The sequence below is a fragment of the Chaetodon auriga genome, chromosome 15 (genome assembly GCF_051107435.1).
Source record: "Chaetodon auriga isolate fChaAug3 chromosome 15, fChaAug3.hap1, whole genome shotgun sequence".
NCBI lineage: Eukaryota > Metazoa > Chordata > Actinopteri > Chaetodontiformes > Chaetodontidae > Chaetodon > Chaetodon auriga.
In genome coordinates this window covers 9,304,345-9,322,273 of record NC_135088.1, presented here as the reverse complement: position 1 = coordinate 9,322,273, position 17,929 = coordinate 9,304,345, and the positions used below count along the sequence as shown (strand labels likewise).

Genomic DNA, 17,929 nt, shown 5'->3' with positions numbered 1-17,929 from the left:
GCAATGAACAGCCATTCAAACTAAATTAAAACAGAATTAAAAACAATATTTAAATAAATTGAAATTACCAAAGATGTTAAAAACAGCATGTCGTAGAAGAAGAATTTCTTCTGTGGCTGTAATATAAATTTGGGGTCTCTGAGACCTAAAAAAATCAGTATTTCAGGTTTGGATTAAATGTACAACAAAAAATAAAAGAAAGAAAATAAATATTGGAGAAGACTTGAATTTCAAGTCATCTGCCAACATGATGCCCGTTAAGACTGACCAAGTAGCAACCCAGCACATTTTCTCACCAACACACACATACATGCTCGCACGCACACGCACACACACACACACACACACACACACACACACACACACACACACACACACACACACAGAGCTGTCTACATGGTGAACATATGCAGAACATCAAAAATGCCCAGGAGACTGAGAGCAGGGGAGACATTAGAGTAATGAACCTTGTCTTGTGATGTAAACAACTGTTTAGAGGTGTACTAAGAGTGCTCTGTGTGTGTGTGTGTCTGTGTGTGTGTGTGTGTGTGTGTGTGTGTGTGTGTGTGTGTGTTGAGAGGTGGGTTCCATCATAAATAATATCTCCTCTCTTGCAACATCTTCATTTAGCAGAGTATGAGCTGATTAGCAAATCTTATCCAGATGTTTAGTGTCTCCTCAGAGACTCATTACGGATTCATAATGAGTGGCTGGTTGTGTGTGTGTGTGTGTGTGTTCGTGCGCGCGCTCTCGTGTGTTCACGTTATCGCGGATGCATTTGGATGTCATGTCCTTATCTATCAGTATTGCCTATTTCCTCAGTGCACATGTTTTAGAGGTGTGAGGGGACCAGTAGGCTCACATCATATTTTAGGAGCAGTTGAGTATCATGTTGAGGTTTTGCGGGGTTGCAGCACATGTGATGTTTATTCATCGCGCTCTTGTTTATGCATTTTCTGACCTGTTCTGTTTCCCGTTTCTGTCATTTTAAGCCCACCTGCTATTTGAATTGGAGTCTGCACCCCAAGAGCACACTCTCCTCTGGGCGACATCTCTAAGCAGTATGACAGCATGCTCTGACAAAACCTTTGAAGTTTTGTCTCCATAGAGACCTTGGTTAATTGGGATACATTAGCATAATTAGCATCTATCTACTGCTGAACGTGCACAGTCTCACTCGGTTGCTGGTACAGTCTGTGTGCATGTGAGAGAGAAAGACTTTTGATGTTCTTGAATGACACATCTTACTACAAAAGAGCAGAGGAAGTCACAATAATGCTTTCTATACACACACACACACACACCCAGAAGACAGCATTAGTATTCCAGTAGTCAGACCCTCTCATCGTACATTTGGCCTCATGTAGCCCCCCAGACATTTCTAAAAAGCATTATCCCTGAGAAAAGGTTTGATCTTCACTAACGCTGGAAACGCAAAACACGACATGAAGGCTGACTGTAACGCTCTCATGAAAAATAATAATAATTTTTTTCGGGATTGCAAAGAGCCGGCCTTTGAAAAATAGGCCAAGTCACCGTGGACAGCCAGCATGTTATCTCATTGCGTGCAGGATTTAAATCTCTCGTCTCCAAGCTAATCATCAGAGCAGTCGGATCCTTCGCGATTACATCGGAAACGTTTGATTTTTATGAGTCGAACCGACTAATATGGATGTGATCCTGTGGTTTAAGATGATTAAAAAAACTGTAAATTTGAAATGAGAAGACGGTAATCTGCACAAATCAGTTGTTAGTCGTGTTATTTTTGTACTTTTCACGGGTGGTTTAAAGGTTTAAATGTCCTCTAATTTGTTTCTGGCTGGTATATCTCCCTTTTAGCTTGAGCACACTGTAGTTCAGAGGCCTCGCTTTGTTCCTGCGAGTCAATGCAGTGGCCAACCTGGTCCGCTTAGAAAGAAAATTCAGCAACTCTTACTGCGCTTTTATGGAGGAGGCTGCAAGTACAAAGTGTTTGCGACTCACTCACCTCTGGATATGCTCGGAGAGGGAGATTATGTTGTTCACACCAGACAGAATTTAGTTTTTAGCTTGTGCGTTTCTGTATTTTTCCTGTGCATACGACAAAGAAGCTTTAACATGATCAAATCTGCCTTAATCCTTAAATTCGGTGATCCAAATCTGCTGTCATCAACACACACACTCACACACACACACACACACACACACACACACACATCCGGCTGTAGCTTTACTAAATGAGTTGTTTTCTTCATTGCATCCCGGTGACCTTTATATGAAATGGTGGGTCCATAATAAAATCCCCTCACATACCCAGAAAAACAGCATGGGCGCTGCATAAGAATCCACTAAGCCCATGTTGCATTCGTTGTTTTTTTTTTTCAAAGTATTGAACAATGCAGCTTGTTGACCTCACTAGACGAAACCTCGCAAAACCTCCCGCTAAGCTCCGAGGGAGACGTGCTCTTGTGTGCAGACCTCAGCTGACCTGAGATCAGAGGAAAATCTAGTGTTTTGTTAGGCTGGCGTTTTTGTGTTTCCATCGGAGACGCGGTCAATCGTTACAGCGGAGTGTTTGTACTTTGTTGCCACACTACTGTAGCTGCGCTCGTCTCAACCGGATAGCCAGTCCTCGAGAGCCCAAATCCCCCGTACACAGTCTCCTTGACATCCCTCTGCCCCGTCTCAGATACTCCGCTCTGAGGTAGCTGGCTCCCCGAAGATCCCTGCTTTGAGAGTTGTTCTTTGTTCCACTAAAAACAAAAGGGAACTTTGCACGGAGATGCTTTGGGAGGGAAAAGACAGTCACCGCAGCAGAAAGTAGAACGTCAGTGGAAAAAAGCCGGCTCGTCTCACATCCAGCAGAAACGGCTCTAAAAATATCAATTTAGAAAAACATGTTTTTCTCTTGAACTGTGGCATCACGCCGAACATAAGTTTAAAAACCACAGTGATGGAAAGGAAGTACGCTACTGCACATAAGTGTTATGTTCAAGTACTTTTCCATTGTATGCTTCTTTATACTGCTACTGGTATTGTACTTTTTACACCTACAGTTAATAGTTACTTTTCAGTTTAACATATTACATTAACAAAAATATCCTAAGATTAAAAAATTCAATGCATTGCTAAAGATTAAACCAGTAAATAAAAACAAACATAAGAGAAATGTCCAAGTTGGGAATACAAAGCTTTATAGCAGAACTTCTTCTTTCCTATCTCATTAATCATCTCATGACCGCTCAGATTAATCTTGTGAATCTTTAAATGGGGCTTTACCCCGACTGGATGTTGTGAACCACTGGACTAAATGGTAAAACAATCTGCACCTTGACCAGTTACAACAGCAAAATACTTATTCATGCATCAGTATTTGTCCTATAATGAAATATCAGTCATATTTCTTCAAAATGACTATTTTGGCTTTAGATACTTTGTCCTAAATTGCTTTTTTCTTCATTTTAAAGTTGTCCACAACCTGCACATTTATATTCCATAATCGGTGAGTAGGGTAGGTACGAGCTTTGTGTTTTGCTCAAGGACACTCAGGGATCAAACCTGTGACATCTCAGTTATTGGTTGTAGTTTCCAACCACTTGTCCTTACGGGTATGCTGTCACCCACCCCATTGATTCCATCATTACAAACGTGCCTGAAGAGGATAAGAGAATATTTCATTTACATTTTTATGTAGCTGATCCCTGACATAAACGCTTGCACACGTGATGAAGAGGTGAGGACTCGGAGGCTTCAGCAGGAGACGTCTCCACCCAGACTTGAGGCTAGATTGGTTGTTGTGGTCCCAGAGGGGAATGAATGCAGAGTATTTTTTTTTACTGCATTGTAGTTTTGAACCGTGTCTGACGTCATATTTAAGATTATGGCGGCAATGTTTATATTCATCTTCTGCTGTTTTCTCTATAAAATGTAGGAAAATTGTCAAAAAAAAGGAACGCATATCACAAGTGACAAGTTCCCAGAAGCACATGGAGATGTATTCAAATGACTTGTTTTGTCTGGTCCAGCAGTCTGAACCCTGCAGATATGCAATTTAAAATCCTATAAAACTGAGAAAAGCTGCAAATCACATGTGAGAAGCCGGAACCAGAGAACGCTTTTTTTTTTTTTTTTTTTTTTTTTGTTACAGACGATTTTGACATGTCTCACAGTCGGACCAGCACAGCTGTAAATAATAAAATGAATGATTAATGAATTCCATTTAGCTGCTTCAGTTGCATGCTGGCTCACCGTCACACTGTCATGGCTTACTGGGACACTTGAACATTGATTATGTAATTAGTAACACCTGTGCTTTGACTATGAAATGACAAAATGCTGCGAAAAAGGCCTAAAACTTGGATGATGAATTAATTTATATGTGCATAAACATACATATTGTCTGTTTTCTCGTTTGTTGTTTTTTCACCTCTTTTAGATGCTAATACATTGAGAGCGAACTCGAAGCCAGAGTCAAATTCCTTGGGTGTCCAATAAGGCTGATTCAGTTTCAGCTTGTGTCTTTTTTTAGGCAGTTTTTGCTGCAGGTTTTATCAGCTCCTTCAGCACTGTAGTCACCAAGTTAATTGCGCTGAGGGAACCCGGGAACGTCGCTAAAAAGCAGTCATTAGGAGTAAAAACACTCAGTCAATCAGACAGGTTGTCAACAAGCCAACAGTTTAGACTACAATCACATTATTTTTGGAAATGATAGCAACTCAGTGCACACAACTGCAAGAAGCAGGCGAGCTCAGATCTAAAATTTGCTATCCTTTAAGAGAGGGTTTTGCTCTCTTGTGCTGTCCTTTGCTGCTGGATGTCCAGTCTGGTGGACATATTCTGGCTTTCACTGTGATGTGACCACTGACCTTTAAGCTTTTTTACAATTTTTTTTTTTTTTTTTTAGGAGAGACTCTCTCTGCTGTAGCTCATCCTGTCACCAAGTCCATTAATTTCATTACTGGGAAACTTCCCTAAAGGCCTTCGAGATTATTACAGCCAAGATAAAATGTATTTAATATTAGACCTCTTCTCATTTGATATTAATCGCGCTTTTTAATGCATGTAGCTCGACATGTCAGCACGAGGCCTCGCTGCAGACGGAGAACGAAAATAATTCATAGAAGCCTGGAGGATTGAGCCTCCTTTGTGCTGCTATTGAGGAGGTGGCAGAGGGGTAATAGGAAGATGAATGAAAAATAGTTGTTTATGCTGCCTTCACTGGTGTATTGATTGATGCATCAACAGATATCCCATTGTGTTTGCTGCCCGCCAGCCCGCCCGCCCGCCCGCCCGCCCGCCTGCCTGTCTGTCTGTCTGCCCTCCTGCCTGCCCACCCACCCGCCCGCCCGCCCGCCTGTCTGTCTGCCTGCCTGCCTTCCTTCCTGCCTGAGATGCTCCATCTGCCCCTTGGTCTCCACCACTCGCTCTCTGGCTGCCTTTTGCTCACTGCTTCATTGTCTCAGTCATCGCCTCCTTTATTTCTCACTTTGCTTCCTTCTGTCGCTCTCTTATCTGTTTTTATCAGCATCATTTTTCCGTCCCATCACACCCCCACCTTCCCTGTCTCCCGCTCAGACAGACAGACAGACAGACACACACACACTTACATATTCTCCTCTTTTTCCTCGAGTGAATGCGAGGAGGTGTCTGCTCCCCCATATGGCTCGTCAAGTTCCAGCAGTGAGAGTGTGGGTGGTGTGTTGCCTTCTAACGTAGCGTGGCGTTAAAAAAAAATGAGAGAAAAAAACGAGAAGTCATATGTCGAATGGTGGTGAGATGGGCCTTGAAGAAGCGGATCCATTTAGGAAACTGCCTTTGAACTTAGGGTGCACTGCACAGCCATAAATAATTAAAAGGAAGTGGATTTTGTGGAAAATATCAGACTTGGAAATCAATTATTTTCAACCACATAGAGAGTCAGTGTTAGAGAAAATAAGGAGATGATGTCTGTGTGTGTTATGGAAGATGTGGGTCTACAATAGGTAGATTGTGGATGCTTAATCTGCAGCCAGAGATGAGGAAGATGGAGAACAGATGAACAATCCTTCTGGATCTTTTCTAATCTGGTTTGATTGTTTGTCTTTGTCCATGATACACAACTGTAATACACTGCTGCAGCCACCTGTTGTCTCCCCGATAGGACGGTGCGATGCAGAAAACAAGGGGCAGGAAAAATATGTGCGTCAAAATATGCAGAGTGATCAATTACGTGTTTGTTTTTCAGCGCTTCACCGTTTCCAGCTTCTCAATAGGAAATATGAACTGTTTTTCAGTTCAGTAAATGGAATTGGTTAGATATTCAGACCGAGTTCACTTCTGACTTTAAATCAATGAGGGCCACTCAATGCATAACATTTGTGAAATGCATAATGTCTAGGAAGCTTTTTGACTGTTGATTAGACAAAACAAGCAATTAGATGACATAAACTTGGGCTTCAGGAAGTTGTGATGAGCATTTATCACTTGTTCTGACCTTTTAGCCAAAACTATTAATCGATTAATGAAGAAAATAATTTATTGTGGATGTATTTTTAGAGATTTTAGGTCTTTAAGGCCACTTGAGGTTGTTTGTAGCACATGATCTCTTTGTGTTCTATGATTGTATTTGTCATTTCAGTCAGCTCGTGTGAGATTTTAATGTTGCAACGCTGTTATGACTCTCGAAAATGTAGATTTGTCAGCTCAGTTGGTTTCCTTTGCTTCTAAATAAAATAAGTACGTAACTCTTCAAATGCGATACTGCACAAAGCCCCAGTGAACCTGTGTGTGATCACTGTACAGCATAATATACCGTCAGGATAAAAGAGGTAAGAGATGAGTCTGATTTGTTTAGTTTTGTGGGTGTTTGGCTTTTACTTTGCTCTTAAGCTTTTATTTGTCAGCTCCAGTTTCATGTGGGCAAACAGTGTGAGTGCACAGGAGGACCTGGATGCTGCTAAAATCATTGTTTTGCATAAAAGCCTTGCTCAGCGTAGATTTGAATACAATCAGAATGTTTTGTTTTTTTTTAATCCGCGTGAATAGAAACACGGGGTTTCTACCAGCCCCGGGTGACTCGGTGAAACGATGAAAGCCCGCGCAATCAATCCAGTCTTTACTGATGGAGCCAATACTTGTTGAGGACACGTTGCTTTTAGTCCAAATTACAGCAGCATGCTGTGCTGCTACCTGCGTCCAAGGACAACAAACGTCTGTCTGTTATCGGTGCTGCACAGCAAACAGGATGACGGTTGTGGTGGTGGTGATAGTGGTGTAGGATGGCACATACTGGAGCACTAATGACAAAACAGCCATATCAGCTGTATTCCACAGAAAACTGGATGATGTTGATGTGGGTAGGAGAGGCTGTCATGCTGCGAGATATCATGGGCGCGTATTGACCCAAAAAAACCCATTTTCTTCTTTTGTCTACTGTATTTTGCTATATTATGTTGATTTGTTTATGCTTAATGTGACCACACCTGGCACAGATTCAGCTGATGTCAGATAAATAGGAGCTTTGTCTCGTCACAGAGGACAGTTGACACTGGCAGATGAAAGTATGAATCCACCTCATGTCTTCATCCGTGAGCTGTATGACGACCTCCTAAGGTTTACCGCGGAGTTCAGCCAGATTATGAATAATGGAGAAAGGTCAGGATAGATTTTTAATGGATTTATACGCCACATGGTCGCGGCTGCATCAACAGGGATTTTGGAGCAATCATTTCTATTAAAAGGGCGGGGTATCGTCTTACCTCCGACTGCTGCTGCTGCTGCGTTGAATCGATAACGACAGTGTCATCGAACTCTGACGCACGCCACGGTCTCCATGCCAGGGTTAATACCACTAATCTGTAATCTTAAGCGTAAGTAAAGATTTGGCAGATGATACATTTTTTAGGAAGCAGATTTATCTGATAAATAATCTCCTGAATTTCATATGTAGTATCCTGCTCTAATAAAGTTTCATTTATTGTTTCATTTGCATTTCACAAATGTGGATTTTCTAAATATGGACTGGCTCAATAACGTCATGTAGCTATTTCTGCATTTGTTTTGTGAAGCGGTAAAATATCCTACATTTACAACAGTCCTTGAACCTGTCGTGGCCAACTTCTCTGGTGTAAATTAGCCAGGTGTCAAACTTCTGTATTGGTGCTGTAACCTGGACGGGTTGGAAGTGAATGAGGAAAATATAGACACATAAAAAAACTCTGGTGCTATCACAAAGGGGAATTTAAATGTGTGAACCACCTGTTTTATGCAACGTCATAAATATTTCATCCTGTTATTTTATTGACTAACAGTATAGCTATAAGCTAACCAAGCCGCTCTGCACCCGTAACCAGAGTTACATGCTTTGGTACTATCGTAGACCCCTCTTCAATTCACCTCCCATGCGAAATGTATTTACAGTAAATGTTATGAGCCATGCCGCAGCATAAGGTAAAATAAGAATTGAGAGAGTGGGCTACACAGACAAAAAATTCAAATGCATGCAGTTTAGTTGCGCAGAAGAGCAAATCTCTTCAGTCATTAGCGATTTAAGCCTTTGTTTCATGTTTCAAAGTGTCTAAGCAAAGTTGGGTCTCCACATGCATAAAACACTCATTGCTCGCTCCATGATGTGAGGAGCTTTATAGTAATCCCTCTTCTTAATAAGCCGTTTCATGTGCATCACTATTCAAAAAAGGGGGTAAAAGGGGGTCAGGGTGGGTCTTAATCAGTCATTTTACGTCTGTTTCCGCTCCAAAAGGCGGGTCGCCATGACTTTAAACACGTCCTTTTAATACATTGCGGTGTGTGATGTGAGAGATGTAATTTACTGAGAGTGTCAGCAGCAACCAAGGCTGAGAGTCGTGTCCTCCAGTTGACACCAAGTAAACAGTCACTTAGCTTGCGTGTCCCTGTCCACCCCCACAACACTGATGGAGACTAATGATCACACCAATGTGTAATTGCTCTGACATCTCTGTGACAGATCACATGGAGAGCAGTAAATCGGGAATGGCTTTAATGTCGTTCTAGAAACGGAAACAGGACATTAGAAATATTCATCCATTATGGAAGATTCTGTTTTGTTCAACGGGCTCACGGGGATAAATCTGACTTCTTAGCTTTATTTTGAGCCTGTGGGGAAAGCAGACGTATGCACAAATACAGGTACGGGCGTATGCGTGCGCCGCGCACACACCTACGGTGGCGTTTATGACTTGGCAGACAGTAACATTTTTAAACACAGCTATCCTTTGAACTTGATTTGCATAATTCTAATTAAATGCTCAGTCAGAAGCACCCAATCAGGGTGTCAAGTAGAAAGTGGAAGAAAACAAATCCTTTTATATGTTAATCTGCTTTACTACGACATTGTCTAGCCTGCCAGGGAAATGAATATTTCACACCTCAAACCACACAGAGGCGTTCGTATTTGCATCCGCACGCCGAAATAAATTTATTTCCATCATTTTAGATTTGCTCTGCTTTTGGCTGCTATTAAGCATTTTTCACATTTCAGATGCATTTTGATTCTGTCCAAGCAAATCCTGATAACATTTCACAGCTCCTTGTTGTGAAAACTGACCAGAACATTTTAGTTTGTTCCAGTTGTTTTTAATAATATATTTGGGTAAGACCAGCAATTGAAAGGTTTAAATTGCACACTCGAACACCTCAGAGCTGCTTGAGGTTTCAGAAAATGCATTTCATAAATCTGTATGTCGCCGCGTTTACAATAAGAAAAGGAAGAGCTTTTTTTTTTCTGTCGTGTGCTCTGAGCAGTAAACAGTAAACATTCAGAAAGTAGATGAAGCCCTAATTGATTTCTCTTGCTTCCTTGAGTGCACCGGCAATCAGCGCAGGTTTGGTACCAGGAAGGATGCTGATTGATTCATGAGGCCGATTCAAAAACAAGATACCCAGCAATTGAAATCCATTAAATTTTCAGACACACAATCACACCAGAGTCAGTGGGACTGTCACTGACAGCTGGGCTAAATCGACATTGTTATATATACGCTAACGTGGAGAAACGTATGCAAATCACAGATAAAACAATCAAACAGATTTTCAGTATAATTACATTACAATTACATTTGCAGTTTGCTTGGAGTCACTCATTTGGAAATCCATATTTGTAAAACGATACAAATTCCTCAAGTCCTTGAGGAAAGATGCTGCTGATGAACTGTGTTTCTGTGCGCCAACAGTTAAGCTGCTTTAATGGCCCAGCCCTGATTCACTTGGTCTTTATAGAAACACAGCTTGCTGTAATGAAGTCCTGTCTATTAAGCTCACCTCACATGACAGAATTTCACCTTCTGCATAAAAGGATTTGAGATCTTTGAGGATGACAAGAAGATTTTGTGTAAGCCGAGACAACTCAGCAGCAGCTTTACTGAGCTTTTGCTTCACTTTAATGAGCATTTGTGATTTAATGTGGACATTTGGAAGTTTGTATGCAGATGAACTTCGCCATTATTTATTGATGAAACCTAATTAGAAGTTCATAATGACGTATTTCATGTAAGATGTTTCGACGCGTCACAATAGGAAAAGGACAGGTGTAAATAGAATTAATGACAGCTGAATTCCGTTTAGTTGCTTCAGTTTCAGGGTCCTGGTTTTGTTCATGCTGGCTTCCTGTCACGCTGGAATTGAGCCATTGTTACTGTTATTAGTAGCGCCTGCGCTTTTCCTGCTATGACAAGTCTGCTGTGTAAAGGGTCTACTATGCAGAGAAATCCTGTTGCAACACATAAAAACAGAGCAGACAGAAAAGAAGAACACAGCAGGATGGTTAAACAGCGGAGAAATCACCCTCATGTGCTGCTGACTTGATGTCTATGTATTTGTCCATACATAGTGTCACAACCTGAGTCATTCATCAAGAAGCTCAATGGGAACACCTTGCCTTGAGGAGCCATTGACCTCAGTCAGCAGCATCTTACTGTACCATTTATTATGACTACACACACGCAAGTGCATACACTCCATCTTTCTGGCTGTGTAACCCTAACCCTGTCGCACATACCCGCAATCCTCACACACGCGCACGAACACACAGTGACCAGCGTTTGTCCTCCCTCCAGGTGACCATTCTGATCATCCTGGCCCTGGCCTTCCTCGCCTGCATCGTGTTCCTGGTGGTTTATAAAGCCTTCACCTACGACCACGCCTGCCCAGATGGATTCATTTATAAGGTGAGATCAATGATTGGCCTGGTTTCATTTTCCAGCGTTACAGCACACCTTTCTACAGCCCGGAGCTGTCGCTGGAATATGATGTGGGTACTGGATTCGCTTCATATGATGTGTCTTCATTATTGACAATTTTTTCTATCATGTTTTTGATTTGATTATTCCATAAAGTATCTAAAAATGGGCTTAGCTTAATTTAGCACAAACACTGGAAACTGAGACAAATCCACTTACCAACAAGTCTAAAGCTCACTCATTAGCATGTTATAACTCATTTGTTTAGTTCAGACAAAAAACAAAGTTTAGGATGAGGTAATTTGCCACATCACAACCACAAGCTTCCTGGAGTCCAGAGCCAAGAACTAGTACAGCACATATGAACTAAATGTGCTAAATATGCAGCACTAATTAGAGCTTTAGAGGTGCTGGGAGGTAGATTTTCTTCGAACAGTGCCAGGCTAGCTGTTTGCCCCGTTTCCAGTCTTTATGCTGTGCTAAGCTAACAGACTGCTGACTATGGCTTCATAGTCAGCGGACAGATATGAGAGTGGTATTTGCCAAAATGTCGAACTATTCCTTTAGATAACTGATCAATCATCTGTTCATATTAGAGTTATTCTGTATATTCTTCTCAAGGTGCTTCATCCTCTCTGCCCTTCACTACCTCCCTCTCTACTTCCCCTCCGATCTAAATAAAGAATTAAAGGTGTGCGCACCGCCCAGTCTCCTGTGGGAGAGGAAAAAAATAAAATACTCCTGCCCTACTTTTGCTAATTTCTGAGGTCATGTTACAGAAAGAGGCTAATGAGGCATATCAGACCAGCAATCATCAATCAATGATATCAGTGATTTTTTTTTTTTTTAACCAGTGTAATCAAGTGTAATTTTATGCTTTCTTCAAGCCAAAGAAAGACACTCCATGGAGGCCGCTCTCATGCCGGGTGTCATTAGCTGTGTCGACTATTAAATGAAAATTAGACTTTCTGTCTATTTGACAATAATTACCACATTATGATCACTAACCCACGATCCATATGGCTAATGTTGGCCATCCTTATCCAACAATCTGCTCCCCAGATATGTGCAGTATTACTGTTGAATCTTTGACGTGTTGCAGGGACATCCTCCCCTCAGTGGTGCTTTCCACTGCATTGCACTTGTAAGTTTCACAGTAGTTTGTGAGGGGTCACCTCGGAAGTGTGTGTCTCTGGACAAATCTGCTCTTTTAGGTGGAATAAATCTAGTTTCAGCCTCTGCAGGGGCTCCGACTACAGTCTGCAGAGGTATTATTAGAAGTGTCACGTGCACGTTCAGCAGGTGCAAAAGTGTCAATAGCAAAATGTGCACACTCACACACACACAATATGGCACATGCACTACACAACTGCACACACGGTTGTTAATGTATTCATACTGAAGCACATTGCTATACGGACTCAAATACTCTCACATACACATGCCCTTCATTGCATTATTACGAGTCCCCTTCCCCTCGATATTTTCCTACATATTCTTAGCTCCAGTAATGTAAATGGATTCTCCCATTTCTCCCCACTTTGCTCCAATAAAATGTATAATGAATGTAAGGGCTGTATCAGGAATATATAGGAAAATATGAAAATACAGTCTGTAGTTTCTGGGGAAGCAAATTTCATCTGATCAAAGCTACTCAAGCTATTCCATCATCTGAAGTTCTCGTGAGGTGTTGGTAACAATGAATTCATTGATGAATGTTCTGAACCTCTGTTCCCTTTCTCCCTCACAGCACAAGCGGTGTATCCCAGCCTCTCTGGAGGCTTACTACGCCGCCCAGGATGCCAACTCGAGGGGCCGTTTCTACACAGTGATCAGCCACTACAGCATGGCCAAGCAGACCACCTCGCACTCTGTCTCCCCCTGGCTGCCTGGAGGGGCGGGGGGGCAGCAGCACGACGCCAAACCCCCGAGCGGCGAGGGCCACTGAGTTGGCTGAACGGTTTAAAGGGTGTTGTAAACACATACAGACACACGCAGACATGAAGAAATACACACACAGGCAGATATAGACGCAGACACACACACAAACATGTAGGTGAGTATTCAGAAATGTAGACAAGAAGAGACGCACATAAACACAACAGCTACATATATAATGCCAATATAGAGTAAAAACATGCATGCAGACAGAAACCCACACATGCTAGGTCATATTCTGATTTACCTTGACTGCCCATTTATGTGCTCACTCTCTTATCGAGGGGCATTCCCCATTGAACCTTTGCTCTCTTGGGATTATCATCGTCTGCCGATCCACACTCACATACACAAACACACAAACACACAGTCTGCTCTCTCGTTACCATGTTTACTCCCCTCCTCTAATTTATTATTTATTGACGGTCATGATATGTTCATTTTTTTACTGTAACGTATGGATGATTTGTATGTGATTACCAGGCCACTCTTTGTACAAAGGCGCGAGTCGGTGCTGAATTTCAAGCTTCCTGTTTGTGAGAGTCTTTTTTTTTTTTTTTCGTCAAGTGTGTGTACTGTATATTCATTCACAGCCCCTTTTCTTTCCTGCCTTTCCTGTCCAAACTGTGTAACCTCAGGCACGTCCGTCAAACACCACACACACACAGACATGCACACAAACAAACACACACACACACACACACACACACACACACAGATCACTTCATATTCCAACCCAAACAACGTCAGTATGGTCTTGTATTGCTGTAACACACTTCCAAACACAGAATTTCAGCTGTACTGTCTGAGGAAGGTTTGACACCATTGTCCACATCCACGACACGTCCTGAGTTGATTGAATGAATTTTTCCATCATGGCTGTTTGATAGCTCATATACAGTGACATTTCAATGTGCTGTGCTATACATTTTAAATCCTGAAACCCCCCCCAGTGACCCAAGCTGTACATACAACTGTGCATTCAGGCTAGTTTTTTGTGTGTGTATGCATTGTAGTAGCTTTTATTCCGAGATTTCTCCTGTTTTCTTTTTATTACAGACTTTCAATTTCTTCATGCAAGTTACTTACATATTGCTTCAGCGGCCAGTCTTGTAGCGCCATTAAACACGATGTTGCAGATGGGAAAGGAAATACCGTGCATATCACCGTCTCTTGCCAAAACTCTTTATTTTCCGCTGTGATTTTGTTATCGATGGGCTTCAACTGCAGCCAAGTTTTGTTCCTCTACTGTTATTTTTCATTTTGTAATGTTGGATCTGTTGTCAAGAGCGCTTTTATGAGATATTGTGATGTTGTTAGTTGATATGTAGCGATACTTGATGTAATTTATCAGTGTGCATCCTTGTCCCTCTTCTCTTGGTTTGAATTCAAAAATAAAACAAGCTGTGACCTGTGCTGAGTGCGTCTGTCAGTACCGCTTACCGCTGTGTCTCTTTAGCGCTCACACAGCGTATAATGCAGCCCCGAGGCAGACCAGCGTGAATGACAGTGACGGCTTTTCATTCAGCGCATTATATTATTCAGATGTTATACTCCTACCCAAATTCATACTACATTAGATGTGTATTCTGCTGTCTGTGTGTAGAACTTTCTAGAGCTGCACAGAGCAGATTTGTTGCCTGTAATGATGAGCACCTGTGATTGACAGCAAAAAAAAAAACCTACCAGAAGAATACCTGTATCTGTAATGGCTACTGGATATATTATTTATCTACAGAGTCCTCTGTGAATGGCAGATAAGGCCCCTGTTTTTCTTATGTGCGGCACCAATAACGGTGTCTTCAGTGAGTGACAAGAATAGCTTGGTTTGCTAATTAGAGGCTTGTATTCAAATGAATCTGTCAGCTGTCGGTTTTTCAGTGCCAAGGAGTGAAACACCTGGTGAATGCATTAGCATTCATAGAAAGAGGGAAGAAAACACAACATGGAGAAGAGTAAATAATAATATCATTAAATTCAGCAATTAAAATGTCCATAAAGTTGAGGTTTTGACCTTGTGTTGATGGATTTCAGTCCCATCAGAAAAGAAAAATACATTACCCACAGCGTCAGCCATGCAAATAAAAGGCAAGTATGTGTAATTTATGACTTGAAGACATAGTAGCAGCAATAAAACAAAGCTTTGGTTTATCTTTTATTGCCTTACTATTATTGTAGTCCTCATATTTCAGTCGTAGATAATGATTTATATCTCTAGGGTTCAACCCTGACCATTGTGCACAATCAGCAGTAGTTTGTTGTCACCTGACAAAGATGTACTTGTCAAATTTTGCTATAAAACAGTCGTGATCATTGGTTTGCAGCATTTTCCATAATGGACAACTACACCCATTAATGTTTATGAGATCGTTCTATCATGGCTGACACATTTATGTTGTTTTTATTGTCTTATTAGCCGGTCCTACTTGTTGCTCATTCAAAGGTATTCAAACAAAAACCAAATGAGAAAATGGTAAAATATATAGTGAAGTATTTAAATAGGACCAGCCATTCAATTCATGTGTGCTCCTTCAAACAAACCAACAACGCAACCACAAAATCAGCATGCGTGTTGGTGTGGCATGATTCCCCAAAAAATAAATAAAAGCACCATTTCTTTCTGAACGACAGAAATGAACATATATACTCCAGACAAATGGTATTCATGGTAACATGCATGTCAATAGTCCACATGAGCAGCTCTGTCAGCATGCTAACATGCTCACAATGACAATGCTAACATGCTTATATTAACAGGTACAATTTTTACCATGTTTACCATGTTAGTTTAGCTTAAAATGCTAACACTGATGCTAGATGTACATTTAATTGTCACAGTTCATGCTGAATAGGATTTGAATGTGTGCACCAGATTTCGTAGCAGTCCATTGAATAGTTGAGTCATTTCATTCAGGACCAAAGTGGTGGACTGGCTGACAGACTGTCACTGCCATCCCTATTGCCAAGCCACTATCATCATTAAAACCTGCCATTCATACCAAACTCACACAGCGTCATTGTCAGAAACAGCTTTATACAGCTTTATATGGACATTCAGACCTTCAGAGGAAATGAATAGGACTGTTGCCAACATGGCTTCCTTTAAGTACTAAACGGGTGCTGAAATGTTACAAAAGACAAACTCATTACTGCTAAGTTGCTCAGTTACAAGGGATACTTAAATGTTGACAACTGATCATAAAAGATGGTTTTCTTGATGTTGCTGCTGTTTTTTTTATACCCACGTGTATACGAAACTGAAGTGAGTCATAGCCTGTACATATTGGACAGATGGCTGCTCATGCAGTGCTTACACAATGCCAACACAACGCTGACATATTATGAATTGAGGGGTCAGGTACAGAGAAGCAGCTGTTTGCTTCATATGGGCAAAAGAAGGTACATGATTGTCTATTTCCAACAAAGATTGGTTACAGAAAGACAAATGTATACAGCTCTGACATCAGCGATGACTAAACCAAGAAGACATTAGTTAAAAGTATATGTGAACATATAGAAAAAGGACAGAAATCCTCACTTGCAAACGTTCTTCCCACCATTCTGGGACGATGTACCCTGCACGATTTTTGAAGCTCACTGTTTTTAGCAGAACTGCTTAATGCAGGGATCTCTTCACACTGCAGAAGCGTACAATCCTCACCAAGCTTATTAGACCATTCATTTGAAAGACCTTATGGCCCTGATTACTTACTAGGGACAATTGGCAATCAGATATGGGATGAACTGTGGCTTAATCCTCTCTCTGGCTCTCTAATTATAACGGCAAATAGCTTCCAGTGGTATAATTCATGCTAAATTCCTGCCAGTGCAGGATATTAGATATTGATGTGAGGAAGGACTGATTGTTGCAGACAGGTCATTGGTATTTTCCCAAAGTAGAGAGGGATGTTGGAGGAAGGTGGGGGAAAAGTAGGAGGAGAGGGAGAGAGAGAGAAGAAAGGCTCCTTGTTGATTGGCACAGAGGGAAATTAAGCGTGGCATCTGGAAATGAACAGCCATATATATCCATCCTGTTGTCTCTAAACGCAGGAAAAGATGCGATGGGCTTGAAACTTTCCTGTTGATTTGGAGGTGCTCGATTTGTATCCACTACCGAATGATAACAGCTGTCTCTCCAGCTCATATTTCTGTATTTGTGTTGCATTCAGAGTCTTTCTCTCTCTCCCAGGCCTCATGTAGGTTTTTCTCTTCGCTCACATTTTGTCTTTGTTTCATATTCAAGCTCTCTGTATCTGCCTGCCTCTCTTTCTTCCACACTCTCCATGTCAACACACACTTCATTGCTGTCATCTCCCATCTCCCTCGGCTCTCGGGATGGGCAGCACTGTTTTGATTTTTTGAATTGGTGCAAGCAGTCTTAATACCAAGGGTATCAAATGTTTCGGCTACTGTTATTATACATGTCTTGAGGAACTGTTAACTGTTTTGTTGCTCTCAAGAAATGTGAAACCAATGGAGTGATATATTTGTTCTGTGGTGAATGAAAAGCTGCTTTCAGGAAAAATGGTTGTAATCAAAGAATGTGATTAACTTTATAGTCGTCTTTGGGGATTTGTCTTTTTTGTTTACAAGCAAGATAAACAGAGCAAGCTTTCTTGCTCTGTTTGTTCAAATTTCTTGCCCATTTCTTCTAAATGCTCCATGAGACATCAGCATCCAGCAGATCCATTCAGAGTGCTATTGAAGGGGACAGTATTTAACAAGCCCAGCTTCCTGTTTTGTTTCTTTTTGTGCAGCAAATAAATTTATGCTTATCCAGTTCCAGCCCATTAAATTTAAATCACTGATTTGTCCAGCAA

The 17,929-nt window shown here is 41.3% G+C and overlaps 1 protein-coding gene across 1 annotated transcript in view; it reads left to right on the top strand.

Annotated features, from left to right (window-relative positions):
• Positions 1-14,524, top strand: part of nsg2 (neuronal vesicle trafficking associated 2) — a 38,647-nt gene extending 24,123 nt beyond the window's left edge. The window contains exons 4-5 of the mRNA XM_076750687.1: positions 11,049-11,159; positions 12,922-14,524. Coding sequence (XP_076606802.1) covers positions 11,049-11,159; positions 12,922-13,119 — 309 coding nt within the window. The 3' untranslated portion in view covers positions 13,120-14,524. The remainder of the gene's footprint in view (positions 1-11,048; positions 11,160-12,921) is intronic.
• Positions 14,525-17,929: the final 3,405 nt, after the last annotated feature.